Source organism: Pan troglodytes, chromosome 16 (assembly GCF_028858775.2).
Source record: "Pan troglodytes isolate AG18354 chromosome 16, NHGRI_mPanTro3-v2.0_pri, whole genome shotgun sequence".
NCBI classification, from domain to species: Eukaryota; Metazoa; Chordata; class Mammalia; order Primates; family Hominidae; genus Pan; species Pan troglodytes.
The window spans coordinates 68,502,877-68,530,870 of record NC_072414.2 but is presented as its reverse complement, the minus strand read 5'-3'; the positions used below and the strand labels follow the sequence as shown (position 1 = coordinate 68,530,870).

The 27,994-nt window shown below is 38.6% G+C and overlaps 1 protein-coding gene across 29 annotated transcripts in view; it reads left to right on the top strand.

The window, feature by feature from the left end:
* SCAPER (S-phase cyclin A associated protein in the ER) overlaps positions 1 to 27,994 on the top strand; it is a 567,113-nt gene that overhangs the window by 319,475 nt on the left and 219,644 nt on the right. For all 29 annotated transcript variants that reach the window (XM_523229.8, XM_009429613.4, XM_063795293.1 and 26 more), the window contains one exon: positions 21,248 to 21,374. In XM_523229.8, coding sequence (XP_523229.2) covers positions 21,248 to 21,374 — 127 coding nt within the window. The remainder of the gene's footprint in view (positions 1 to 21,247; positions 21,375 to 27,994) is intronic.

Sequence of the window (27,994 nt, the reverse complement as noted above, 5' to 3'; positions counted from 1 at the left end):
GAATGTATATTCTATTGATTTGGGGTGGAGAGTTCTGTAGATATCTATTTGGTCCACTTAGTCCAGAGCCAAGTTCAAGTCCTGAATATCCTTGTTAATTTTCTGCCTCGTTGATCTGTCTAATATTGACAGTGAGGTGTTAAAGTCTCCCACTATTATTGTGTGGGGGTCTAAGTCTCTTTGTACGTCTCTAAGAACTTGCTTTATGTATCTGGGTCTGTATATATTTAGGATAGTTAACTCTTCTTGTTGCATTGATCCCTTTACCATTATGTAATGCCCTTCTTTGTCTCTTTTGATCTTTGTTGGCTAAAGGTCTGTTTTATTAGAGACTAGGACTGCAACCCCTGCTTTTCTTTTGCTTTTCATTTGCTTCATGGATCTTCCTCCATCCCTTTATTTTGTGCCTATTTTTGTCTTTGCTTGTGAGATGGGCCTCCTGAATACAGCACACTAATGGTTCTTGACTCTTTATCCAATTTGCCAGTCTGTGTCTTTTAATTAGGGCATTTAGCCCATTTACATTTAAGGTTAATATTGTTATGTGTGAATTTCATCCTGTCGTTATTATTCTAGCTGGTTATTTTGCCGGTTAGTTGATTCAATTTCTTCATAGTGTTGATGGTCTTTACAGTTTAATATGTTTTTGCAGTGGCTGGTACCAGTTGTTCCTTTCCATATTTAGTTCTTCCTTCAGGAGCTCTTGTAAGGCAGGCCTGGTGGTGACAAAATCGCTCAGCATTTACTTGTCTGTAAAGGATTTCATTTCTCCTTTGCTTCTGAAGCTTAATTTGGCTGGATTTGAAATTCTGGGTTGAAAATTCTTTTCTTTAATAATGTTGAATATTGGCCCCTACTCTCTTCTGGCTTGTAGAGTTTCTGCAGAGAGATCCGCTGTTAGTCTGATGGGCTTCCCTTTGTGGATAACCCGACCTTTCTCTCTGGCTACCCTTAACATGTTTTCCTTCATTTCAACCTTGGTGAATCTGATGATTATGTGTCTTGGGGTTGCTCTTCTCGAGGAGTATCTCTGGGGCATTCTCTGTATTTCCTGAATTTCAGTGTTGGCCTGTCTTGCTAGATTGGGGAAGTTCTCCTGGATAATATCCTGCAGAGTGTTTTCCAACTTGGTTCCATTCTCCCAGTCACTTTCAGGCACACCAATCAATCAAACGTAGTTGTGTTCTTTTCACATATTCCCGTATTTCTTGGGGGCTTTGTTCATTCCTTTCTATTCTTTTTTCTCTAATCTTGCTTCATGCTTTATATCATTAAATTGATCTTCAGTCTCTGATGTCCTTTCTTCCGCTTGGTTGATTCAGCTATTGATACTTGTGTATGCTTCACGAAGTTCTCGTGTTGTGTTTTTCAGCTCCATCAGATCATTTATGTTCTTCTCTAAACTGGTTATTCTAGTTAGCAATTCCTCTAACCTTTTTTCAAGGTTCTTAGCTTCCTTGCATTCGGTTATAAAATGCTCCTTTAGCTCAGAGGAGTTTGTTATTACCCACCTTCTGAAGCCTACTTCTGTTAATTTGTCAAACTCATTCTCCATCCAGTTTTATTCCCTTGCTGGCAAGGAGTTGTGATCCTTTGGAGGAGAAGAGGCCTTCTGGTGTTGGAATTTTCAGCCTTTTTGTGCTGGTTTTTCCTCATCTTCCTGGATTTATCTACCTTTGGTCTTTGATGTTGGTGACCTTCGGATGGGGTTTCTGTGTGGATGTCCTTTTTGTTGCTGTTGATGCTGTTCCTTTCTGTCTGTCAGTTTTTCTTCTAACAATCAGGCCCCTGTACTTCAGGTCTGCTGGAGTTTGCTGGAGGTCCACTCCAGATCCTGTTTGCCTCGGTATCACCAGTGGATGCTGCAGAACAGCAAAGATTGCTGTCTGTTTTTTCCTCTGGAGGCTTTGTCTCAGAGGGGCACCCACCAGATCCCAGCCAGAGCTCTCCTGTATGAGGTGTTTGTTGACCCCTGCTGGGAGGTGTCTCCCAGTCAGGAGGCATGGGGATCAGGGACCCACTTGAGGTGGCAGTCTGTCCTTTATTTGAGCTCGAGCACTGTACTAGGAGATCCGCTGCTCTCTTCAGAGTCAGCAGGCTGGAATGTTTAAGTCTCCTGAAGCTGTGCCCACAGCCGCCCCTTCCCCCAGGTGCTCTGCCCCAGGGAGATGGGAGTTTTATCTATGAGCCCCTGACTGGGGCTGCTGCCTTTCTTTCAGATATGCCCTGGCCAGAGAGGAGGAGTCTAGAGAGGCAGTCTGGCTACAGCAGCTTTGCGGAGCTATGATGCCTCCACCCAGCTCGAACTTCGCAGTGGCTTTGTTTACCCTGTGAGGGGAAAATTGCCTACGCAAGCCTCAGTAATGGCAGGCACCGCTCCCCACACCAAGCTCAAGCTTCCCAGGTCGACTTCAGACTGCTGTGCTGGCAGCGAGAATTTCAAGCCAGTGGATATTAGCTTGCTGGCCTCTGTGGGGGTGGGATCTGCTGAGCAAGACGAGTTGGCTCCCTGGCTTCAGCCCCCTTTCCAGGGTAGTGAATGGTTCTGTCTCGGTGGTGTTCCAGGTGCCACTGGGGTATAAAAAAATACTCCTGAAGCTAGCTCGGTGTCTGCCCAAAAGTCCACCCAGTTTTGTGCTTGAAACCCAGGGCACTGGTGGCATAGGCACCCAAGGGAATCTCCTGGTCTGCGGGTTGCAAAGACCTTAGGAAAAGCATAGTATCTGGGCTGGAGTGCACCATTCCTCAAGGCACAGTCCCTCAAGGCTTCCCTTGGCTAGGGGAGGGAGTTCCCCAAACCCTTGCATGTCCCACGTGAGGCAACACCTCACCCTGCTTTGGCTGACCCTCCATGGGCTGCACCCACTGTGTAACCAGTCCCAATGAGATGAGCCAGGTACCTCAGCTGGAAATGCAGAAATCACCTGCCTTCTGCGTTGATCTCGCTGGGAGCTGCAGAATGGAGCTGTTCCTTTTGGCCATCTTGCCAGACACCAAACATTTTTTTAGAAAGGACCAGGTTGTAAATATTTTAGGGTTTGTGGGCCTAAAGTGAGGGTCTATATTTTAGGCTTTCTGAGTCTCACTTATTCAACTGTCTATCTTTGTAGCATAAGGGAGTCACAGAGAATACATAAATGAATTTGTGTGACCATATTCAAATAACATTTTATTTGAGCAGTGGGCTGTGGGCTGTAGTTGGCCTAACTCTGCTTTAACAACTACACAAAGTCATAATTGAAATGCCTCTTTATTTCTAAAATATCTTCCTTTCCTCTAAGATGCCATTTAAAAAATATTTTAATTTCATTCCTAACTATTACCTATTTTTATATACCTATATATAGAACCTATATAACCTATATATTACCTATATATGTCTCTCTATATATAACATAGATATTATATATATAATCTGTAGGTAGGTAGGTAGATAGATAGATAGATATACATTTTTTGAGACACATGATCTCACTCTGTTGCCGAGGGTGGGGTGCAATGGTGCAATATCAGCTCACTGCAGCCTCAGCCTACCAGGCTCAGGCAGTCTGCCCACCTCAGCCCCCCAAGTAGCTGGGACTACAGGCATGCGCCACCCTGTCTGGATAATTTTTGTATTTTTTGTAGATATGGGGTTTTGCCATGTTGCCCAGGCTGGTCTCAAACTGCTGAGCTAAAGCAATCCACCCACTTTGGCCTCCCAAAGTGCTGGGATTATGGGCATGTGCCACTGCGGCCCAGCCTATATTTTTATCTTTCTTTGTAGAAACTTATATATACATTTTGATTGGCAACTTGCTTTTTACTGTTAATATTTTGTGTACTTTTTTACTTTAGTAGTGATACATAGTATTCTATTGTTTGAGTATTCTACAAAAAAATGCAAAAAGTAGCCAGTAATCCCAGCTACTCAGAAAGCTGAGGTGGGAGACTCACTTGAGCCCAAGAGGTTGAGGCTGTAGTGAGCCATGATTGCACCTCTGCACTCCAACCTGGGCAACAGAGCGAGACCCTGTCTCAAAAATATATAGATATATTAAAAGAATATTCTGTAATATATTCAAGAATTACCCTATTGTTGCCCATGTATATTTTTCCCCTTTCCATTGTTTTTGTTATTGCCACAGACAAGAACTTTATTTATATGACATTGTATATATGTAATTTTGCAGGGCAGAAAACCAAACTGGCCTCCTGGGCGTGCAACCTGCACTCGGAAGGGTTCCACCCTGGTTTAAGTCGACTGTTGCTGTCTTGAAATTGTTAATACATTTGAATGAAGGACCCTGCATTTTTCTTTTTCTTTTTTTTTAATTTGTATAAATTTAAGGGTTGAGGTACAAGTGCAATTTTGTTACAAAGATATATTTCATAGTGGTATAGTCTGGGCTTTTAGTTTATCCATCACTGATAAAATGTACATTATACCCATTAAGTCATTCTCATCATTCACCACCTCGCCTGCAGTTATGAGTCTTCATTGTCTATCAGTCCACACTCTATGTCCATGTGTACACATTATTTAGCTCCCACTTACAAGAAAGAAGATGCAGTATTTGTCTGTTTCTGAATTATTTCACTTAAAATAATGGCCTTCAGTTCCACTCATGTTGCTGCAAACATACATGATTTCATTTTTTAAATGACTGAATAGTATTTCCTTGTGTGTATGTATCACATTTTCTTTATCCAGTCATCTGTTGATGGACACTTAGGTTGATTCCATATCTTTCCTATATTGAATAGTGCTGTGATAAACATACATGTGCAGGTATCTTTTTGATAAAATGATTTCTTTTCCTTGGGGTAGATATCCAGTAGTGGGATTGCTGGATCCAATGGCAGTTCCATTTGTAGTTCTTTGAGAAATATTCATTCTGTTTTCCATAGAGGTTGTGCTAATTTACATTCCCACCAACATTATATAGGCATTTCCTTTTTTCTGCATCCCCATCAACATCTGTTTTTTTGTCTTTTTAATAATAGCCATGCAAATTATGTACCCAGTCTTGCTTAGAAATGAAATTTTTTGGGCCAAAGTCTATGTGCATTCTGATTTTAATAGAACCTTGTAATTTTTTATAGTGTATTTACACTCTGCCAACAGTTATGACGTTCTCTTTCCCTTAAATAGGATGCTATTGAAAAAAATACATTTTCCATGTTTTCAAGGGCTGCTTATTCAAATATATAAACTTGTATTTTAGTTCATGAGTTAAAAATCAGACTTAATTTTCATCCAAGCCTCCATTTCCAACTTATAACATTCTATCTAGTCACACTCGAAAATGGCAGATAGGAGGCGGGACTAAATTGCAGCTCCCACTTGGACAGACAGAGCAGTGTGTGTGGAGACTTGCACTGTTGAACTTCTGCTCCAAGAACTACTGCAGGAATATACCAGGAAAGCCGAGAGAATCCACAGACCCTCTGAAGGAAGTGGATTGCTCCTACAGGACCTGGGAGACAGTCCAAATACTGTGAGTGCCCAAATTGTGAAAGTGGGAAAGGAGGATGGTCCACCCCCAAACACACACAGGGGAACCTGAAGTTCCAGATCGTGGAAGAAGGATTTGACCTTACCTGGAGCTGAGTCAATTTAGAGAGCAGCATGAAATACAGGGGTAGAGGAGGCCACGGGAGAAATCCTGTGGGCTCTCTGCATCCCCAGGGAAGCCATTTTTGACTTGTCTCACAGGGGTCCTTCCAGAGGGCTGCCAGAGGAACTGGGAAAAGACCACAGGGAGAAGGAAACCTCCAGCAGAGCTTTGTAACAATTCCAACCAAACGCGAAGTCTCCTTGCCAGAACTTGAGGGAGAGCATGAATCCGGTGTGCAGACTCAACAGGCAAGGAGGTGTGAAAGCCCTCCTTGCTTTCTCAGCTGGGAGGCTGGTAGCCTGGGGCATGTTCTCAGCTGAGCTTGCCCACTGCCTGGAAACAAACTTAGTGCTTTTGCAGGGGGCACAGTGGGAGTGACACCAGCCTTTTGGGTTGCATGGGAGCTGGGGAAGGCCTGTGGCTGTCAGCTTTTCCCCACTTCCCTGACAACCTGTATGACACAGCAGAGGCAGCCATAATCCTCCTGGGAACATAACTCCATTGCCACAGCAAGCCCCACCCAAGGAGAATCTGAGCTTAGACATGCCTAACCCTGCCCTCACCTGATGGTTCTTCCCTACTCACCCTGGTAGCTGAAGACAAAGGTCATATTCTGTTAGCTGTTCTTGGGCCCCACCCACCGCCAGATCCTCCCTTATACTACTACAGCTGATCCTCTCTTGAAAATGCCACCTCCTGGCAGGAGACCAAACAACACAAAACTAGTGTATTAAACGACTGCAACTAAGGACCCTCACAGAGTCCATTTCATTCCCTTGCCATCTCCACGGCTGGCATCCACGGCTGGGAGACCTGAAGACAGTTCATATTACAGATATCTGTGCAGATACCCCCCAGTACCAGCCTGGAGCCTGGTAGTCCTGCTGTGTGGCTAGATCCAGAAGAGAACAATCACTACAGTTCAGCTCTCGGGAAGCCACATCCCTAGGAAAAGGTGGAGAGTACTACATCAAGGGAACAGCCCATGGGACAAAAGAATCTGAACAGCAGCCTTGAGTGCCAGATCTTCCCTCTGACATAGCCTACCCAAATGAAAAAGAACCAGAAAAATAATTCTGGTAATATGGCAAAACAAGGTTCTTTAACACCCCCCCAAAAAATCACACTAGCCACCACACCTGGCCAGGGAGTTCTAAATCTTGAAGCAAATCCTAGAAACACATCAAAACAGAACCTCTTTAAAGTGTAAATCTCACAGGACCTATAAAACAAAAATACAATTTAAAGACAAACAAGTTATACAGGCAACCAACAGCACAACAAATGGGATAGTACCTCACATCTCAATACTCATGTTGAATGTAAATGGCCTAAATGCTCCACTCAAAAGATACAGAATTGCAGAATGGGTAAGAATTCACTAACCAAGTGTCTGCTGACTTCAAGAGACTCACCTAACTCATAAGGACTCACATAAACTTAAGGTAAACGGGTAGAAAAAGACATTCCATGCAAATGGAAACCAAAAGCGAACAGGAGTAGCTATTCTTATATCAGACAAAGCAAACTTCAAAGCAACAGCGATTGAAAAAGACAAAGAGGGACATTATATAATGATGAAAGACATTGTACAACAGGAAAATATCACAATCCTAAACATATATGCACCTAACACTGGAGCTCCCAAATTTATAAAACAACTACTGCTACCTAAGAAATGAGAGAGACAGGGCCGGGCGCAGTGGCTCACGCCTGTAATCCCAGCACTTTGGGAGGCCGAGGCAGGCAGATCACAAAGTCAGGAGATCAAGACCATCCTGGCTAACACGGTGAAACCCCGTCTCTACTAAAAAATACAAAAAATTAGCCAGGCATGGTAGTGGGCGCCTGTAGTCCCAGCTACTCGGGATGCTGAGGCAGGAGAATGGTGTGAACCCGGGAGGCAGAGCTTGCAGTGAGCTGAGATTGTGCCACTGCACTCCAGCCTGGGTGACACAGCAAGACTCTGTCTAAAAAACAAAGAAAAAAAGGAAGAAAAGAAAAAGAAATGAGAAAGACAGTAGCACAGTAATAGTGGGGGACTTCAGTACTCCACTGGCAGCACTAGGCAGGTCATCAAGACAGAAAGTCAACAAAGAAACCATGTATTTAAACTATATCCTAGAATAAAGGGACTTAACAGATATTTCTACCCAACAGCCACAGAATATACATTCTATTAATCAGTTGTATGGAAATTTCTCCAATATAGACCATATGATAGGCCACAAAACAAGTCTCAATAAATTTAAGAAAACTGAAATTATATCATGTACTCTGTCAGACCACAGTGGAATAAAATTGGAAATCAGCTCCAAAAGGAATTTTCAAAACCATGCAAATACATGGAAATTAAATAACCTGTTCCTGAATGATCATTGGGTCAACAATGAAATCAAGATGGAAATTTAAATATTCTTTGAACTGAACAATAACAGTGACACAGCCTATCAAAATCTCTGGGATACAGCAAAGAGGAAAGTTGTTCATAGTCTTAAATGCCTTCATCAAAAAGTCTGAAAGAGCACAAATAGACAATCTAAGTTCACACCTCAATGAACTAGAGAAACAAGAACAAACCAAACCCAAACCCAGCAGAAGAAAAGAAATAACCAAGATCAGAGCAGAACTAAATGAAATCGAAACCCCAAAAAAATACAACAGATAAATGAAACAAAAAGCTGATTCTTTGAAAAGATAAATAAAATCAACAGACCATTCTATTGATTGGGAAGATCCAAATAAGCTCAATTGTAAAACGGGAGATACTACAACTGACACCACAGAAATACAAAAGATCATTCAAGGGTACTATGAACACCTTTACGTTCATAAACTAGAAAACCTAGAGGAGATGGATAAATTTCTGAAAAGATACAACGCTCCTAGCTTAAATCAGGAAGAATTAGAAAGCCTGAACAGACCAATAACAAGCAGTGAGATTTAATGATAATTTAAAAATTACCGACAACAACAAAAAAAAGTCCAGGACCAGACAGATTCACAGCTGAATTCTATCAGACATTCAAAGAAGAATTGGTACCAATTCTACTGACACTATTCCATGAGATAGAGAAAGAGGGAATCCTCCCTAAATCATTCTATGAAGCCAGTATCACCCTAATACCAAAACCAGGAAAGAACATAACAAAAAAAGAAAACTACAGACAAATATCCCTGATGAAGAGACCAATATCCCTGATATTTAGTAGACTTGAGCATCTGATTTTGGTATCCATCTGGGGATAGTGAAACCATCCCCAAATGGATACCAAGGATAGCTGTATATGTAATATACACACACACATTTATACACACATACATATGTATGCATATGTATATACATTCATTTATTTATTTTCTAGCTCTGTTCATTGAAGGGGCATGAAAAGAATGCCCAACTCAGTAGCAAAGAGCATCTCTAGTGCTCATTGATTTGGGGTTTGAAATATCTTTTCTCAGTAAAAGAAACAAGAGCTTCTTGGGGAAATGGCTAATTCCTGATCTGAATGTCTAAATAAAGCCCTAAATTTCTTTAATTAATTCCAGATATGAATGTCTCAAAATAGCTCTAAATTTAGACCATGTACCTTCCAAATAGAGGAGATGAAAGGTTAGTTAATTTATGTCTTCCTATCCATTATGCTAAAGAACAATCTTAGTTCCTAAATGGACCAAGTATCTTTTTTTACACTTTTACAAATCTTCTAAATGATCCTAGTGGACCACCCCACCACCCCATGCAAACTTAACTGTGATAAAAGTTAGGAATTCTTGGAGAGATACTTTTACATTTCACATTTACCAATGACAGACTTGAGGTTAGAGTTGCTGAAATTTGTTCCAGTTTTAAGAAGAAAATATTGATCTTACAGCATTATTCACAAAACCATTTACCTGGCAGATACTTCTCATATTCCTAGGTTGGGAGATACAACGCCTTCACTTCTTCTTTTCATGCTAGAAAAATCATCTGCCAGAAGGAAGCCAAATAAAAGTTTCTGTTGTTAAAAACTACACTCTCTAAGCAGCTCCTGTTTTTGCACTGTGAGGAAAATATAGCTCTCAGAGCTTGACTTCTCTGATATTCTATAATTATTTATAGTATGAATTAAAATCTAGTGCTTTTTTTCTCGACAGGGGCTATTTTATTTGTTGTACTTCTGTGAAGGCAGGGAATGAGACAGGGGTGTAGCTCAAATTACCAAAGCATCCCCTTGATTTGGCATTCTTTCTTGAAGGATAGGTTCAGAATTGATTTACCTCAGGGTGAAATACAAGCCTCTTGTATTCTGTGAATTAAAATGGTCCTTGTGCCTCCCTCAGTACTGCTGATTTTCAGTCAAATGTCAGCATTCTTGTTAAGAATAGTGCTAGATTCATATATATCTGTTGCTATGGCTGCATATTTAGTTACATGGTATGCAGACATTAGCCAAAAGCTGAAGTGGCTACTTACCTATCACACAGTGAAGTTCACTGCCAATAATCTTCCACATAAGGTCAGTAACTTTAATTGGATGTGACTGTAGCCCATATTTGATTGGAAGGTAAAAGAAGTATGCTGCCATTACTCAATTTTTTTATTTTTAATATTCTCTTTTTCCATTTGTTAGATTGAGATATACTATCAGTGAACAGTAATAATAGTCGACCATTTATTGAATGTCTACTTTAGTGTGTGGTGTCAGGATTATTATAGTAATCATTTCTAACCTCCCAAAGCTCTGAAAGGAAATATATATTATCCTGACTTTTAAGATGAAGAAACTGAGATTCAGAGAAGTTAAATAACCTCCCCAGGGTTTATACACATGGTATGTGCTGGAGCCAGAATTCAAGTATAGGTACTTTTGATTTTAGAGTTTCTATTTCTATTCTTTGACTTATCAAAGTAAGCTTCATGTAAATAGCTGAGGCTTAAACTGAAGTTCACCAGTGCCTTTTTGAGTGGCATTTGTTGTTGTATTCTTTGAAAAATTTTAACGTTTACATAAATTTTTAGATGAAATTGTATTCTGGGAATATAGTCTTTTGTGAATAGAACTTTCTTATTTAAATTGAGGCTGAGCATGGTGGGCTCACACCTGTAATCCCAGCACTTTGGGAGGCTGAGGCAGGAGGATCACTTGAGCCCAGGAGTTCAAGAACAGTGTGGGCAACATAGCGAGACCCTGTCTTTTCCAAATAAATAAATAAATAAGTAAAAATTAAATTGACTAATACGGTAAGAACGCAAAAGCATAAGATTTGAAGATTAAAGGCTTAGGTTTCAAGTTCCATAGTACATTTTACCAACTGTGTGACCTCGGGAAGATCACATAACTTTCTTGAGCCTTAGATTTTGCGTTTTTTTATATTTAATTTTTGTGGGCACATAGTAGAGATATATGTTTGTGGGTACATGAGATATTTTGATACAGGTATATAATGCATAATAATCACATCAGGGTAAATGGGATGTCCACCACCTGAAGCATTTATCCTCTCTTAATGTCACAAACTATCCAATTATACTCTGTTATTTAAAAATGTACAATAAATTGTTGACTGTAGTCATTCTGTTATGGTATCAAATGCTAGGTCTTATTCATTCTATCTAACTATATTTTTGTACTTATTAATGACACACACTTCGCCACTACCCTTACCAGCCTCTGGTAACCATCGATCTACTCTCTATCTCCGTGAATTCAGTTGTTTTAATTTTTAGCTCCCAAACATAAGTGAAAACAAGGAAAGTTTGTCTTATTTCACCTGGTTTATTTCATTTAACATAATGACCTCCAGTTCCACCTGCGTTGTTGCAAATGACAAGATCTCATTCCTTTTTATTGGTGAATATATTCCATTCTGTACATATACTACATTTTCTTTATCTGTTTATCTCTTGATGGACATTTAGGTTGCTTCCAAATCTTGGCTATTATGAATAGTGCTGCAATAAACATGGGAGAACAGATACCTCTTCGATATACTGATTTTTCTTTTGGGTATGTACCCACCAGTGGGATTGCTAGATCATATGGTAGCTCTGTTTCTAGTTTTTTGAGAAACCTCCAAACTGTTCTTCATAGTGGTTTTACTAATTTGTAATACATTCCCACCAACAGTGCATGAGGGTTTCCTTTTCTCCACATCCTCACCAGCATTTGTTATTGCCTTTTGGATAAAAGCCATTTTAACTGGGGTGAGATGATATCTCATTGTAGTTTTGATTTGCATTTTTCTGTTATCAATGAGGTTGAGCACCTTTTCATATACCTGTGTGCCATTTGTATGTCTTCTCTTGAGAAATGTCTATTCAGATCTTTTGCCCATTTTTTAATTAGATTATTAGATTTTTTTCCTACAGAGCTCTTTCAGCTCTTATATATTCTGGTTGTTACACCTTTGTCAGATGGATAGTTTGTAAATATTTTCTCCCATTCTATGGGTTGTTTCTTCACTTTGTTGATTCGTTCCTCTGCTATGCAGAAGATTTTTAACTTGATGTGATCCCATTTGTCCATTTTTTGCTTTGGTTGTCCATGCTTATGGGATTACACTCAATAATTTTTTTTTTTTTTTTTGAGATGGAGTCTCACTCTGTTGCTCAGGCTGGAGTGCAGTGGCTCAATCTCGACTCACCACAACCTCTGCCTTCCGGGTTCAAGCAATTCTCCTGCCTCAGCCTCCCGAGTAGGTGGGACTAGAGGCATGTGCCACCATGTCTGGCTAATTTTTAAATTTTTAGTAGGGACAGGGTTTCACTGTGTTGGCCAGGCTGGTCTCAAACTCCTGACCTCGTGATCTGCCCACCTTAGCCTCCCAAAGTGCTGGGATTACAGGCATGAGTCACCGCACCTGGCCTACACTCAAGAAATTTTTGCTCAGTCCAAGGTACTGGAGAGTTTCTTTAGTGTCTTCTTGTAGTAGCTTCATAGTTTGAGGTCTTAGATTTAAGTCTTTAATTCTCTTTGATTTGACTTTTGTATATGACAAGAGATAGGGAACTAGTTTCATTCTTTTGAGTATGGATATCCAGTTTTCTCGGCACCATTTATTGAAGAGACTGTCTTGAGACTGTTTTTTCCTCAATGTATATTCTTGGTGACATTGTCAAAAATGAGTTCTCTGTAGATGTAAGGATTTGTTTCTAGATTCTCTATTCTGTTCCACTGGACTATGTGTCTGTCTTTATGTAAGTACCATGCTGTTTTGGTTACTATAGCTTTGTAGTATACTTTGAGGTCAGATAGTGTGATTCCTTCTGTTTCGTTCTTTTTGTTCAGAATAGCTTTGGCTATTTTGCGTCTTCTGTACTTTCATATAAGTTTTAAGATTGCTTTTTCAATTTCTGTGAAATAGAAAAATACTTATTTCGTTGGTATTTTGATAGATTGCATTGAAACTATAGATTACTTTGTATAATATAGACATTTTAACAATATTCTTTCATTCTATCAACATGGAATACCTTTTCATGTGTCTTCTTCAGTCTCTTACATCAGTGTTGTATAGTTTTCATTGTAGAGATCATTTATTTCTTTGGTTAATTTCTAGGTATTTCATTTTATTTGAAACTACTGTAAATATGATTAGTTTCTTGACTTTTTCAGATTGTTTGCTGTCAGGATGTAGAAATGCTAATGATTTTCATATGTTGATTTTATATCCTACAGTTTTACTGAATTTGTTTATTAGTTCTAATAGTTTTTTGGTGGAGTCTTTAGGTTTTCCAAACATGAGATCATATCATCTGCAAAGAAGGATAATTTGACCTTTTATTTTTCAATTTGGATGCCATCATTTCTTTCTCTTGTCCAATTGGTCTAGGTAGGACTTCCAGTACTATGTTAAATAACAGTGGTGAAAGTGGGCATCCTTGTTTTGTTTCAGTTCTTAGAGGAACTGAAGGCTTTTAGCTTTTAGCATTTCTCTGTTCAGTATACTAGCTCTGTGTCTGTCATATATGTTTTTTATTGTGTTGAGGTATGTTCCTTCTGTACACAGTTTTTTGAGAGTTTTTATCATGAATGAATATTGAATTTTATCAAATGCTTTTTCAGGCCAGGCATACTGGCTCACACCTGTAATCCTGGCATGTTGGGAGGCTGTGGCTGGCAGATTGCCTGAGCTCAGGAGTTCGAGACCAGCCTGGGCAACATGGTGAAACCCCTTATCTACTAAAATACAAAAAATTAGCCAGGCATGGTGGTGTGAGCCTGTAGTTCCAGCTAGTCAGGAGGCTGAGGCACAAGAATGGCTTGAACTTGGGAGGCAGAGGTTGCAGTGAGCTGAGATCACACTACTGCACTCCAGCCTGGGCAACAGAGTGAGACTCTGTCCCCAAACAAAAATAAATGCTTTTTCAGCATCAATTGAAATGATTATATCGTTTTTGTCCTTCATTCTGTTGATATGATGTATCACATTGTTTGCTTTGCGTATGTTGAACCATCCTTGCATCCCTGGGATAAATCTCATTTGGTCACAATGAATGATCTTTTTAATGCGTTGTTGAATTCCATTTGCTTGTATTTTGTTGAGGATTTTTATATCAATGTTCATCAGGGATATTGACCTATTGTTTTCTTTTTGTGCTTTGCCTGGTTTTGGTATCACGATAATACTGACCTCCTAGAATGAGTTTGAAAATATTCCCTTCTCCTCCACTTTTTAGAATAGTTTGAGTAAGATTGATAAGATTGATATTACTTCTTTAAATATCTGGTTAAACTCAGTAGTGAAGCCATCAGGTCCTGGACTTTTTTTTTTTTTTTTTTTTTTTTGCTGGGAGACTTTTTATTATGGCTTCAATCTCATTAGTTGTTTACTGGTCTCATCAGATTTTGGATTTCTTCGTAGTTCAGCCTTGATAGGTTGTATATGTGTAGGAATTTACTTATTTCTTCTAGGCTTTCCAATTTATTGGCATATAGTTGCTCATGGTAGCCTCTAATGATCCTTTGAATTTCTGTGGTACTGGTTATAATGTCTCCTTTTTCATCTCTGATTTTATTTGTTTGGGTCCTTTTCTTCTTAGTCTGACTAAAGGTTTGTTGATTTTGTTTATCTTTTCAAAAAACCAACTTCTCAATTCACTGATCTTTTGTATTATTTTCTTTCAATTTCATTCATTTCTGCTCTGATCTTTATAATTTCTTTTCTTCTAATATGGGGTTTGGATTGCTCTTGCTTTTCTAGTTCTTTAAGATGTAGCTATAGGTTTTTTATTTGAAGTTTTTCTACTTCTTTGATATAAATGCTTACAGGTACAAACTTTCCTCTTAGTACTGCTTTCACTGTATCTGATAGGTCTTGTTATGTTATGTTTCCATTATAATATTTTCAAGATTTTTTTAATGTGTGGAGATGGGGTCTTGCTTTCCTGTCCAGGCTAGCCTCAAGCTCCTGGCTTCAAGGGGGCCTTCTATCTTAGCCTCCCAAAGTGCTAGGATTACAGGCATGAGCCACCACACACAGCTGTTTCAAGAAAAGTATTAATTTTTTTCTCAACTTCTTCATTAACCCACTGGTCATTCAGGACCATGTGGTTTAATTTCCATGTGTTTGTATAGTTTCCAAAATTCCTCTTATTGTTTTTTAGTTTTATTCTAGTTTTGTCAGAGAAGACTATTGATACAATTTCAGGTTTTTGAATTTTTTAAGACTTATTTTGTGGTCTAACACTTGGGCTGTCCATGAGAATGATCCATGTGCTAAGGAGAAGAATGTGTATTCTTCAGCCATTGGATGAAATGTTCTGTAAATATCTATTAGGTTCATTTAGTCTATGGTGTAGATTAAATCCAGTGTTTCTTTGTTGATATTCTGTCTGGATGATCTGTCCAGTGCTAAAAGTGGGGTGCTGAAGTCTCCAGGTGTTACTGTATTGGGGTCTGTCTTTCTCTTTAGTTCTAATAATATTTGCTTTACATATCTGTGTGCTCCAATATTTGGTGCATATATATTTATAATTATTATATTGTTTTACTGAATTGAGCCTTTTATTATTGTATAATGACATTCTTTGTTTCTCTTTATAGTTTTGTCTTGAAATGTATTTTTTCTGATATAAGTATAGCTACTTGTACTCTTGTTTGGTTTCCATTTTCATGTAATATCTTTTTCCATCCCTTTATTTTCAGTCTGTGTGTCTTTATAGGAGAAATTTGTTTCTCGTAGGCAACAAATAGTTGGATATTCTTGTTTTAATCCATTCGGCCATTACATGTCTTTTGATTGGAGAGCTTATTCCATTTACATCCAGTTATTGATAAGTAAGGACTTATTTGTTATTTGTTTTCTGGTTATTTTGTGGTCTTCTTTTCCTTCTTTTCTTCCTTTCTGTCTTTCTCGTAGTGAAGGTGATTTTTCTTTAGCAATGTGTTTTCATTTCTTGCTTTTTATTTTTTTTTTTTTTATGAATCTGTTGTGTGGTTTTTGGTTTGAGGTTACCACAAAGCTTGCAATTGATATTTTATAACCCATTATTTTAAACTGATGACAACTTAACACTACTTGCATAAAAAAACTAAATAACAAACAAGCAAAGAAAAAACTAATAAAAACTTTACATTTTAACTTCATCCCTCTGCTTTTTCACTTTTTGTTGGTTCTATTCATATCTTCTTGTACTATGTCTTAAAACATTGTTGTTGTAGTTACTATTTTTTTTTTTTTTTTTTGAGACAAAGTCTCGCTCTGTCACCCAGGCTGGAGTGCAGTGACACGATCTCAGCTCACTGCAAGCTCCGCCTCCCAGGTTCATGCCATTCTCCTGCCTCAGCCTCCTGAGTAGCTGGGATTACAGGCACCTGCCACCATGCCCAGCTAATTTTTTGTATTTTTAGTCAAGGCGGGGTTTCACCGTGTTAGCCAGGATTGTCTCGATCTCCTGTCCTTGTGATCTGCCCGCCTCAGCCTCCCAAAGATTATTTTAAATTATTTTTATCTCTTCGCTAAATGTATCTGATAGAATTCTGAATTCCTTCTCTGTGTTATCTTGAATTTGAGTTTCATCAAAACAACTATTTCGAATTCTCTGCCTGAAAGAGTCACTTATCTCTGTTTCTCCAGGATTGGTCCCTGGTGTCTTATTTAGTTCATTAGGTGACGTCATATTGGGTGTTTGTAGGTGTCTAGGCATTGAAGAGTTAGGTATTTATTGTAGTCTTCATGGTGTAGGCTTGTTTGTACCCATCCTTCTTGGGAATGTTTTCCAGGTATCCAAAGGGACTTGGGTGTTGAAACCTAAGCTATTGGCCACTGCAGTTATATTTGCATTTGGGGGAACCCCAAGCCCAGTAACACTATGGCTCTTATAGACTCGTAGAGGTACTGCCTTGGTGGTCTTGGATAAGATCCAGAAGAATTTGCTGGACAACCAGGCAGAAATTCTTGTTCTCTTCCCTTATTTTCTCCCAAACAAATGGAGTCTCTCTCTCTCTGTGCTGAGCTGCTTGCAGCTGGATGAGGGTTGACACAAGCACCCCTGTAGCCCCCACCACTGGGCCTGTGCTAGGTCAGACCTGAAGCACAGATTACTGTGTCTCGCCCAAGGCGCGCAGTAACCACTGCCTGGCTACCACCTTTGTTTGCTCAAGTCCCCCTAGGGCTCAGCAATCAGCAGGTAGCAAAACCAGCCAGGCTTATGTATTTCCGTTCAGTGCAGCAAGTTCTGCCTGGCCCGAGCAGATCCAGATATGCCATCCAGGAGCCAGGGCCTAGAGTCAGAAACCTTAGGAATCAACCTGGTGCTGTGTTCTACTGTGGTTGAGCTGACACCCAAACCACAAGACAAAGTCCTTACCACTCTTCCCTACCCTTTCTATAGTCATAGGAGTCTCTTCCTGTGGCCACCACCACCCCAGGCCTATGGTGAGTACTGCCTGGCTACTGTCAGTGTTCACTCAAGGCCCAAGGGCTCTTCATTCAGTTTGTGGTGTATGCTGCCTGGCCTGGGCCTTCCATTCAGGACAGTGGCTCCCCTGTGGCCCAGTTCAGGTGCAGAAATACCATCCAAGAGCCAAGGCCTGGAATCAGGGACCTCAAGAACCCTCTTGTTGCTCTACCCTACTGTGGTCATGCTGATACCTAAGCTGCAAAACAAAGTTCCCGTACTCTTCCCTCCCCTTTTCTCAAGCAGAAGGAGTCTCTCCCCGTAGCCACCACAGCTGGGAATGGGCTGTATCCCATTTGAAGCCATCATGTCTCTGAGTCTTACCCAAGGCCCTTGGCGAGTGCTTCCTGGCTACCACTGCTAACTCGTGAGGGCCCAAGGAGTCTTTTGTCAGCAGATGACAAATCCTTCCAGGACTGGGTCTTTAAGGTAGCCCATTCCCTTTTTGCCCAGGATATGTCTAAAAATACCATCCAGGAGCTAGGGCCTGGAATGGGAGCCTCAGGATTCTGCCCAGTTATTCCGTCCTACTATGGCTGAGCTGGTTTCCAAGTTGCAAGACAAAGTCCTCTTTTTTTCTCCTCCTTCTTCTTCTTTTTGAAACAGGGTATTGCTTTTTCACCCAGGCTAGAGCGCAGTGGCATGATCATAGCTCACTGCAGCCTTGACCTTTGAGACTCAATTGATCCTGCCTCCTCAGCCTCCTGAGTAGGTGGGACTACAAGTGTGTGCCACCACACCCAGCTAATTTTTGTATTTTTTGCTTGAGACAGGCTTTCACCATGTTGCCCAGGCTGGTCTTGAACTTCTGGGCCCAAGCAATCCGCTTGCCTCAGCCTCCCAAAGCACTGGGATTATAGGTATGAGCCACTGTGCCTGGCACAGAGTCCTCTTTAGTCTTCCCTCCCCTCTCCTCAAGCATAGGGAAGGAGTCTGTACCAGAGTTGTGAGCTGCCTGGGGTTGAGGGAGGGGTGGTGCAAACACTCCCTTGGCTGCCCTGGCTGGTCTCATAGGTCACATTCTTCCCAAGTTCACTGGCTCCGAGCCCAGCACAACACCAGGACTTGCCCAGGAATTGCAGTTCTTGTGGCTTAAACCTCCTTTCAAGTTTATTTAGGTCCCCAGAACACTTTAACCTGCAACTGAGGTTCCGAGTGCTAGGATGGGCGATTCCCCGCTTTCTAAGGTTGGTATAAATGCTCTCTCTGTGGGGGCCAGCTGAATTGTGTCCTGTTGCTTTCCACTGTAACAGGCTAGCACTGATTTCCAAGGCAAAGTCTCACTGCCACTGTGCTTCCTGTCTCCCAAGTGCATAGACTCTCTGTCTGCACCACAGGGTGGCTGCCAGGGTAGGAGGGAGGGGTGGCATCAGCATTTCAAGACTGTCTTTCCTGCCTCTTCAGTGCCTTTTTCAGTGATATGAAGTTAAAATCAGGTACTGTGGTGATTCACACAACTTTCGGTTCTTATTAAGTTACTTTTTTATGTGGATAGTTTTTCAATTTGGTGTTCCTGTATGGAGGACATCTGTGAAGGCTTCTATTTGGCTATCTTGCTCTGCATCAGTTTTTGCGTTTTTCAAACAGGGATAATACTGATTGACAGTGTTGTTGAGAGGATTAAATAAGATCATGTACATGAAAGTATTTTGTAACCTATGAAGTTATTGGGTTTTTTTCTTTTTAGAGATGAAGGTCTCACTCTGTTGCCTGGGCTGAAGCGCAGTGTTGTAAGCTCACTGCAGTCTGGAACTCTGGAGCTTAAGCAGTCCGCGCACCTCAACCTCCTGAGTAGCTAGGACTACAGGTGCACGCCACCATTGCCAGCTAATAATTTCTTATTTTTTGTAGAAACTGGGTCTCGCCTTGTTACCCAGGCTGATCTCAGATTCCTGGCTTCAAGTGAACCTCCTGCCTTGCCCTCCCAAAGTGCTGGGATTACAAGCATGAACCACCATCCTTGGTCTGGATATTGTTAAAATTAATGTAAAGAAGAAGTTTTCTCTGTAGGACATGAATTTATTAAATATCTAATGAGTGTACTTATGTAAAAGTAGCATGTTACGTGATAAGGATAAAGCAGTGAGCAGATAGACAAGCACCTCTCTCATGAAGTTAATACTCTGCTTCTGCACTGTTCCATACAATAGCTTCTAGCCACCATGTTGGACAGTACAAACACGAATATTTCTATCACTTCAGGAAATTCCCTTGTAAAGCTTTGCTTAGGAGAAGCACACATTAAACAGGTAGTTCAGTAAGTATTTTTAATTCTCTTGTGATGAGTGCTTTGAAGAAATAGTCAAATCAGAGAAAGTAATGTTTGTGCTAAGAGCTGAGGGATAAATAGTAATGTTCTAGGTAATGTGGGAGTGGAGGAAGCATTTCAGAAGGAAAAGATGGAGAACATTGCAGAAAGACCTGAGACAGGAAGAAGAGAGAGCTTGAGATCCAGAAAGAACTCATGCATACATCCTGTGTGGTGAAATTAGTCCTGTCTGGAAGGAATGACTGTAATAAGAGGAACAGAGAAGAAGATGAGTGAAATGCAGATAAGCTTGTAGATTTTATGGCCGAAAGTGAAAATTTTCTTGTTCCAATAACTTCTGTTTTCTCTTTGAAATGTAGGATCATCTTATGAAAGCAAGAGAGAGAAAGGAAAGGGTGGAGTTTTGAAGAGAGTGGGGAATGTATGAAGCAAACCTTTGTGGATAGTAGGAGAATGAACAACCTAGAGAGATTTAATAAGATCTTGAATCAGTAGTCCTACCAGTATTTTGCATGGTCTGACTCCCCCCACACCCCCACCCCCGCCAGGTTCAGAAATGGAAAAGTCTGCCAATTGTTTTCATTAATCCAGCTAAAGAAATTAATGCATGCAAGACATTGAGAATGGTGCCTTGCCCATAGTAAGAGCTAAACAAACATTATTACCACTGCTGGGGTTTGTCTAAGAAGAGTAAAAAACAGAACAACAGAGAGGAAATGTAGGACATTTGCAAGAAAATGATTATAGTGATGTACTGTGGAATCTACCACAGATAAAAATTTAAGGCAACGGGGATGATATATAGGGGAAAAGTGGGGAGACCTGGTGAGCATCTATTAGTGGATTCTCAAGTAAATAAGTGGAAAGCAGAGGAGAGTTGCTCCAAGAGTGAGGTGCCAGGTAGGGGCCACAAAGAAGTAATGCACACAGTGATCTGAATGAAGACTCTTACAGTCTAGGTATAATGTGGTATTTCTTGGTGAAAACTAAATAAATGTTCTGTCATCTAAGTAAATGATATGAGCAGTAGCAGACTATCCCCAAACTGCCTGTAAACAAACATTTGGAAGTTCAACATTCTGAGAGTTTATAAAGCTAATAATATTCGAAGACTTAAATCAAAATATAAAAACCTGCTCAGGTTCTTATACTCATTTTCTCTGCTCTCATCCTCTGGCCTTCTCCCCATTCCTAATTCTGTTCTAATTTAAGAATCATACAGAAACTAAAGGCATCAATTGCTCTAGCTAATCCTGTAGATTGATAATACTATCCTCTAGTTCTGTTTTGTGCTGTGAAGAATGAATTGGTGGTCATGAATATAAAATAACACCAGCTTTATTGGTTGTCTGGTTTTTTCTCCCCTCAGATGCTCTGTGAAGCATTTTCAAATCCAATACTGAAAGTAACTTGTGTTTCAAAGTGTTTTGGGAAATGAAGATTATAGTCTGTTTCATTAATGTCATTCTTTCCTTTCATTTGGTATTAAAGGCTTCAGCGATTAGCCAAAGATCTTCTAAAACAACTACAAGTTCAAGACAGTGGCTCATGGGCAAACAATAAAGTGTGTGCTTTGGATCGGACCCTAGGAGAGATCACTAGAATACTGGAAAAAGAGGTGTGTAACTAATATCTGGCTTTTGAACCTTAATCTTTGTGATCCTTTCTCACTATGACAGTACATAGAGCTATAAGGCAGACTCAGTATATACCTTTCTTCTGTGTTTTTTAAAGCTAGTCAATAATAGATGGATTTTTTTTTTTGCTTTTGTTCTTTTCAGTTGTTTAATTGAAACTATTTTCAGGTTTTTTTTAAATTTAAGTCCTCTTTAGGTCATGGTTTCCTCAGTCATGTTTTCCTCACACAAACAAACTGAAATTATTTTGTCAGGAATCACAATAATAAAGATGTATGACTTTATGGCAGAAAATAGAAAACTTTGAATTATAAAGCCTCATAAATCACAACCAGATTTCTACAAAACACCAATATCCCCTGATTCCAACAGATTTGGCAGTTTTCTTTAATGACTTAGAATCATTAAATATCTCAATTATAGTTTAAATATCCTCAGTGATTTTTAAAGTATTTAGTATTCATTTCCTATAGGAAAATGTTAAACTTACAAAGAAGAAATAAAACTTCCTGTAATAGCAACTGATAACATTTTATTGTATCTTCTTCTAAACATTTTATTGGACTTTTTTACATTATTTTATCATAAATACTTTATCATGTCTTTAAAAATCTTGAATGAACATATCACATTTTACATAATGTATAATATTTAGGTGGTTTCTAATTTTCTATTTAAAGTAATGGCTATTTTCATTTATTAGCTGTAGTTTTTGGGTTTTTGTTTTGTTTTGTTTTCTGGGTTTAAAGGTTGTAATGTAATATTTGATATGTACAAAAGAAATATTAATAAAAAATAATATGAATACAGTGAACAGCTATGAACTCACCACCCAATTTAGAGTAAGATTGTTACCACTACATTTGTGTTTCCCAATATGATCCTTTCTTACCACATTCATGATTCCTTTAAAGGTAATACTGTACAGAATTAAAGGTGTATCATTGTTTTTTAGAAATAGCTTTATTGCTTTATCACATAAATGTATTGTTAAATAATGTTACTTGGTTTTGACCTTTACAAAATATTGCACAATAGACCTCTACAATTATTTTTTCAGTCAAAGTTATGGTTCTAAGTTTTATTTAGCCTTATAAATATAGCTGTTTGTCATTGCTTTTCTCTGCTGTAGAGTAAGTCCTTCATTGTGTTAATACTACAATTTTTAAATCTATTCTGACAATGGACATTTCAGTGTGTGTGTGTGTGTGTGTGTGTGTGTATGTGAGAGAGAGAGTGCACGCAAGCATGGGCAAACAGTGCTGCTCAAACATTCTTGTATCAAAGTAAATAAACAAGAACTTCTTTAAAGCTGGGAGTCTCAGGCTTTCGTCTACATCAGAATTGCCTAGAGAACTTGTTAAAACACAGATTGCTGCCCCCGGCTCCTGCCCCGGATTTCTGATTAAGTAGGTTTAGGGTGGGTCTGGAGAATTTGTATTCCTAACAAGTTCCTAAGTCATATCGATGCTGCTAGTCCAAGGACCGTATTTTGAGAATCACTACTCTAGTCTAGGGCATATGCCTCAGTGGTGGAATTGTGGGGTTCTCAGGCATATCAGTGTCCAACTTTGCAAGATAGTGCTCAACTACATTTTGGCATCAGACCGTACAGTCGTCTGGAGGAATCAAAAGCAGCCTATTCAGTGTGGCATTGTGGCAGAGCTGTAAAGTCAGTTCTTGTGTGTAACACATCCCTTTCAGGATATCAGAGGTTCAGAAACTGGTAGTTGTCACACATTTGCTAGAATGCAGTATTTAAAGATTTAATGTGCTTTAGGAAAAATCTCTGATCTTTTAAAAAACTATTTATATACTGATTATTTTTGTAAAGTATAGAGTACTTTGAATTAAAAGGCAATTGCTTGAAGACACTGCTACACGTATCTTATCTCATGAATATTGTTTTAGATTAAAGTAATAGAACTTTTGAGGAAAAGGCAAAATGATCTATATAAGAAAGGTATTCAGTATGAAAATTTACCTAAAGTTATTTCCTTCACAAAGGGGCAATTTACTGAAATACCACTGATTTCTTATAATTTGGGGAAGAAAAATGTTGTCTGGCTCCCAGTCTAAATGGTCTGTGTCAGGAACCTTGCTGTAAAGCTGTCCTCAGAGTATACACTGCAGGACCACCTAAGAGTTTAGACTTACCTACAATAAGATCCTTTTGCTACTTTTATAACTAAAATCCTTTTTACCTAGCCAAGACACACTCACTTTATGAAGACTTCCGTAGAGTAATACTGACATTTCAGTGTAATTCAGCTGATGATATTTATGATTTCAGTCTAGGAATTGTAAATAGCCATTCCTTTTTGTTTGGAAAACTGCCTGGAGTAACAAACTCATTAGAGCCAAAGCCAGGTACCCAGTGAAGGATATTTGAAGATAGTCTAGAAGTGACAAGGTAGGATGGTGGAACTTGGGCAAGTGTAAGCACTGATGGAGGAATGGTGAGAGATGAATCTTGACGTCTTTATTTGCTTAATTTAGACCTCAAAACATGGATGCTTTCTACTATCGCTTGACACACTGTTTCTTTAGATAATTTTTCTAAAGTTCTGAGAATTATTTTAGACCTAACGGGTTAAACTTGTGAGGTATAGTAACGCTCTTATCATGGAAGGGGTCAGGAAACTGAGGAGACCTGGGTTTTGTAGTACTTACTATGCATTTCAGGTTCCTTCTGGTTTTTTGGGTTTTCTGATTTCATTCAGAAATTAAGTGTGTAAGCTTTTTATATGTGTTATGCTTTAAAAAAAATCTTAAGCCACTTCTGTTTACTAACATACTTTGGTCCAGGGTACTGGGTATCAACTCTCCCAACAAAAACAACTGAAAATGCTAGGTGGGGAAGAAAGCGGTTTTCTTAAAAGCATCAAATAGCTAAGAAGAAATTAAGGAATTCCCAGTCCACAGAAAAAGCAAGAATTTAGAAAGTTGTGCTTATAACTTAATTGCCCCAAAAAGCATGTGCCAGATTGGCAAATGTGAGTTGTGGTTTACAAGTGTCATCATGTAAGGTGATGAAAATAAAAGTATAAGGGCTGCCTAGGTATGAGGTCTAATAGGAGATTTTTCCGATTTTCCTTTCATAAATATAAGACCACATTAACCTACTCCATCACATAATCATGAACCTTCTCATCCCACCCTCAGGACTATGAAGAAAGCACCTTGGCACAATGCAGAATTTATACCCATAGTCCAACCCTTGGCATAGATTTGCTGCTCAAATTCACATCACCCGTATTATTTCAGATGGTGAATTGGGTTTAAAGTTGTCCTAGATTGATTTGCGGTGTCTTTAGGAATCAAGCAGAAGAGAATACAAATCCTCATCGGAAGAAGACACCTTCATTCTAGGCCTCAGATAGTTTCTGTTAAACAATTTTACAAGGACAAGTAGCCACAGTGAAAAGATAAGCCTGAAAGTAAGTAAGTCATGATAAGTAAGCAGAAACTAGAACTGCAAGGCTATGTTATTACTAGTCACAGATTATAAAACTATGCCTGCTATCTTGCGAGGAAATAAAAGGTAAGCTTGAAAATTTCTATAGGAATGGACTTAGCAATAGTGACAGGTAATTCAGAACTGTCCTTCCACTGATGACAATAAAACTAGATAAAATATGAAATAAAACTGAACTGCAAACAGAGTAGTGAATAATTACTGGGCCAAGATCCAGAAATTTGGCATTTTGGGACTAGGTACCGTTGATGATCCAAAAGAAGTGGACATGAGTTTGATTAGTACTTTTGAGATTGTTTGCAGGACTGGTGAGAAAAAAAAAAAAGGTTGGCATCTAGGACAATCAATGGTAGGGACTGGCAAAAAAAAACTCATGTTTTGGTTTGGGATCTTAAAGGACTGCACAAGGAAAAAGGGTAGACAGGAAGTACACCAGTCATTACACAGACAGCTCAGTTTCAAATCATGTAGGTGGCTGGGAAAATCCAAATCACTGAAAAAAGATTAAAATGATCCTAAATTGCTAATACCCCAGGTGGCTAACAGAAGCAATTGGAAAATTTATTTTGAATAGCAACCTAAGTCTCAAATTATCTCAACAAAATAAATTTCAAATGCAGTGTTTGGAACAATAAGGTAATTAAGCATACAAAGGGACAAGACAACATGCATAAAAACCAATAGAAACAGACCTACAGATGCTCCAGAACTATGCTTACGATGATCAAAGATATAAATATTAATTATTTTTAAAGATATATAGCACATTTGAGGAAACAGAATTTGAAAACTGAACATTTTAGTAATAAAAATTACAAAAATTATAGGTGAGGTAACAGTAGAATAAAGCAAGCACTGGAAGATAGATCATAAGAAAGAATCCAGACTGAGCATGGAGAGAAAAAGATATAGAAAATGAAGAGAAGAGTATAAAAAGGATATAATATATGGTGAAAATGTCTAATTTATGTATAATTAGAGCTCCAAAAGGAGAAGAGAGAAGTATTTGAAGTGATAATCATTTAGAACTTTCCGAAACTTACAAATCAATTTACAGATTCAAGAAGCCCAATGATGCCCAAGCAGGGTAAATAAAAAGAAATCCACATTCACAAACGTCACAGTGAAACTAAAGAAAGTAAAATTATAAACCAATCTCATTCATAAATGTGGATTCAGAATTCCTAAACAAAATTTTAGCAAACTGAATCATGCAATATCTAATAAGGATAATATATCACAACAAAGTTGGATTTATTCAAGATATTTAAGTTTGCTTTAACATTGGAAAATTATGATCTATCATATTAACAGAAGAAAAGGAAAAATATCATCTCAAAAGACACAACGAAAGCGTTTGGTAAGTTCAGCATCAATTAATGATAAAGATTCATAGTAAACCAGGAATAGAATGGAATTTCCTTAATCTGACAAATTGAATCTACCAAAAAAATTATAGCAAAATAATATTTACTGGTGAAATGTTGAAAATTTTCCCTTTGAAATTGTGTACAAAAAAAGAATATTTGCTGTCAAGATGTCTGCTTAAAATGGGGGTTGTGGAAAAATAAATAAAAGTTGTAAGATTTGAGAGAAAAAGTGAAATAGTTGTTGTTAGCAAATGATATGTTATATATAGAAAATTTAAAATAATTTACAGATAAATAGCACAAATAAGTTAGATTAACAAGGGTACTAGACAATGGGCAGTATATAAAAATCAATTATATTTATATGTTATCAAAATATTAAATATCTAGGAGTAAATCTATAATGTTTATGGATTGGAAAACTCACTATAGTATATTTTTCTTTTCTACCCAAGCTTATTTGTAGATTCAGTGAAATCTCATTTAAAAGTCCAACACTTTGTTCTTTGGAAATTCTAAAACACTATTTAGAATTTCTAAAGAACAATATGTAGGCGCAGATACTAAAATATGGAATTTCAAAGATCCAATGAAACAGTATGCAAAACCCTGTTGAAAAAGAACAATATGAACAGCACTTTGCGAGGCTGAGGCGGGTGGATCACCTGACGACAGGAATTCAAGACCAGCCTGGCCAACATGGCGAAACCCCGTCTCTACTAAAAATAAAAAAAAATTAGCCAGGTGTGGTGGGCACCTGTAATCACAGCTACTTGGGAGTCTGAGACAGGAGAATCACTCGAACTCAGGAGTCAGAAGTTGCAGTGAGCCAAGATCGCGCCACTGCACTCCAGCCTGGGCGACACAGAGAGACTTGTGGCGCAGGGAGAGAGAACGATATGGGAAGATTTGCTCTACCAAGTATAAACACTTTTTATAAAGCCACAGTAATTAGGATAGTGTTCTATTGGAGACAAGATGGAGAAAAAGAAGAATGGAACATAATTGAATTCATAAACAGTCCCATTTGTATATATATATATGCTTGATCCGTGACATGTGAGGTACTTGTCTATGCACATATGGAAAAAGGAAGCACCACAAAACATTGTGGGAAAGTATGCTCTATTTAGTGAATAAAGGCTATAATGATTCAATATCCTTGTTTTTTTAAAAATGTTACTTCTATCTCACATCATAAAAAATTGATTCCAGATGGATCTAAATATGAAAAGAAAAAACTAATTTTTAGAAGATAATATAGACTAATCTCTTCTTTACCTCGGAGTTTTACCTGGACAAGAAAATGACACAAAAGAAATTAACAATAAAGGGAAACTTGATAAATTGGGCTGCACTGAAAATAAGAACTTTTGTTCATCAAAAGACACCAGGAAGAGAGTAGCAAGACAAGCAATAGAAGGGAAGAATATTTTACATATATATAATCAACAAAAGAGTGGCATCCAGAGTATATAAGGAATTCCTACAAATTAATGAAATGCAAAAACAAACTAAACCAGTAGGATAATGGTCAAGAGGATAGGCATTCTGAAAGAAATCCAAATAGCTAAAAAATAAATGTGAAGATAGTCAACCTCTTTAATAATCAGGACAATTCAAATTAAAAATTCAATGTGATAATGTGATTCACTTATCAGAATGACAAAAATTAGACTGAAAATACCAAGTATTGGCAAAGAACTAGAGCAGTGGGAACATACAGTGTTTGTGATAACATAAGTTGAGCCTA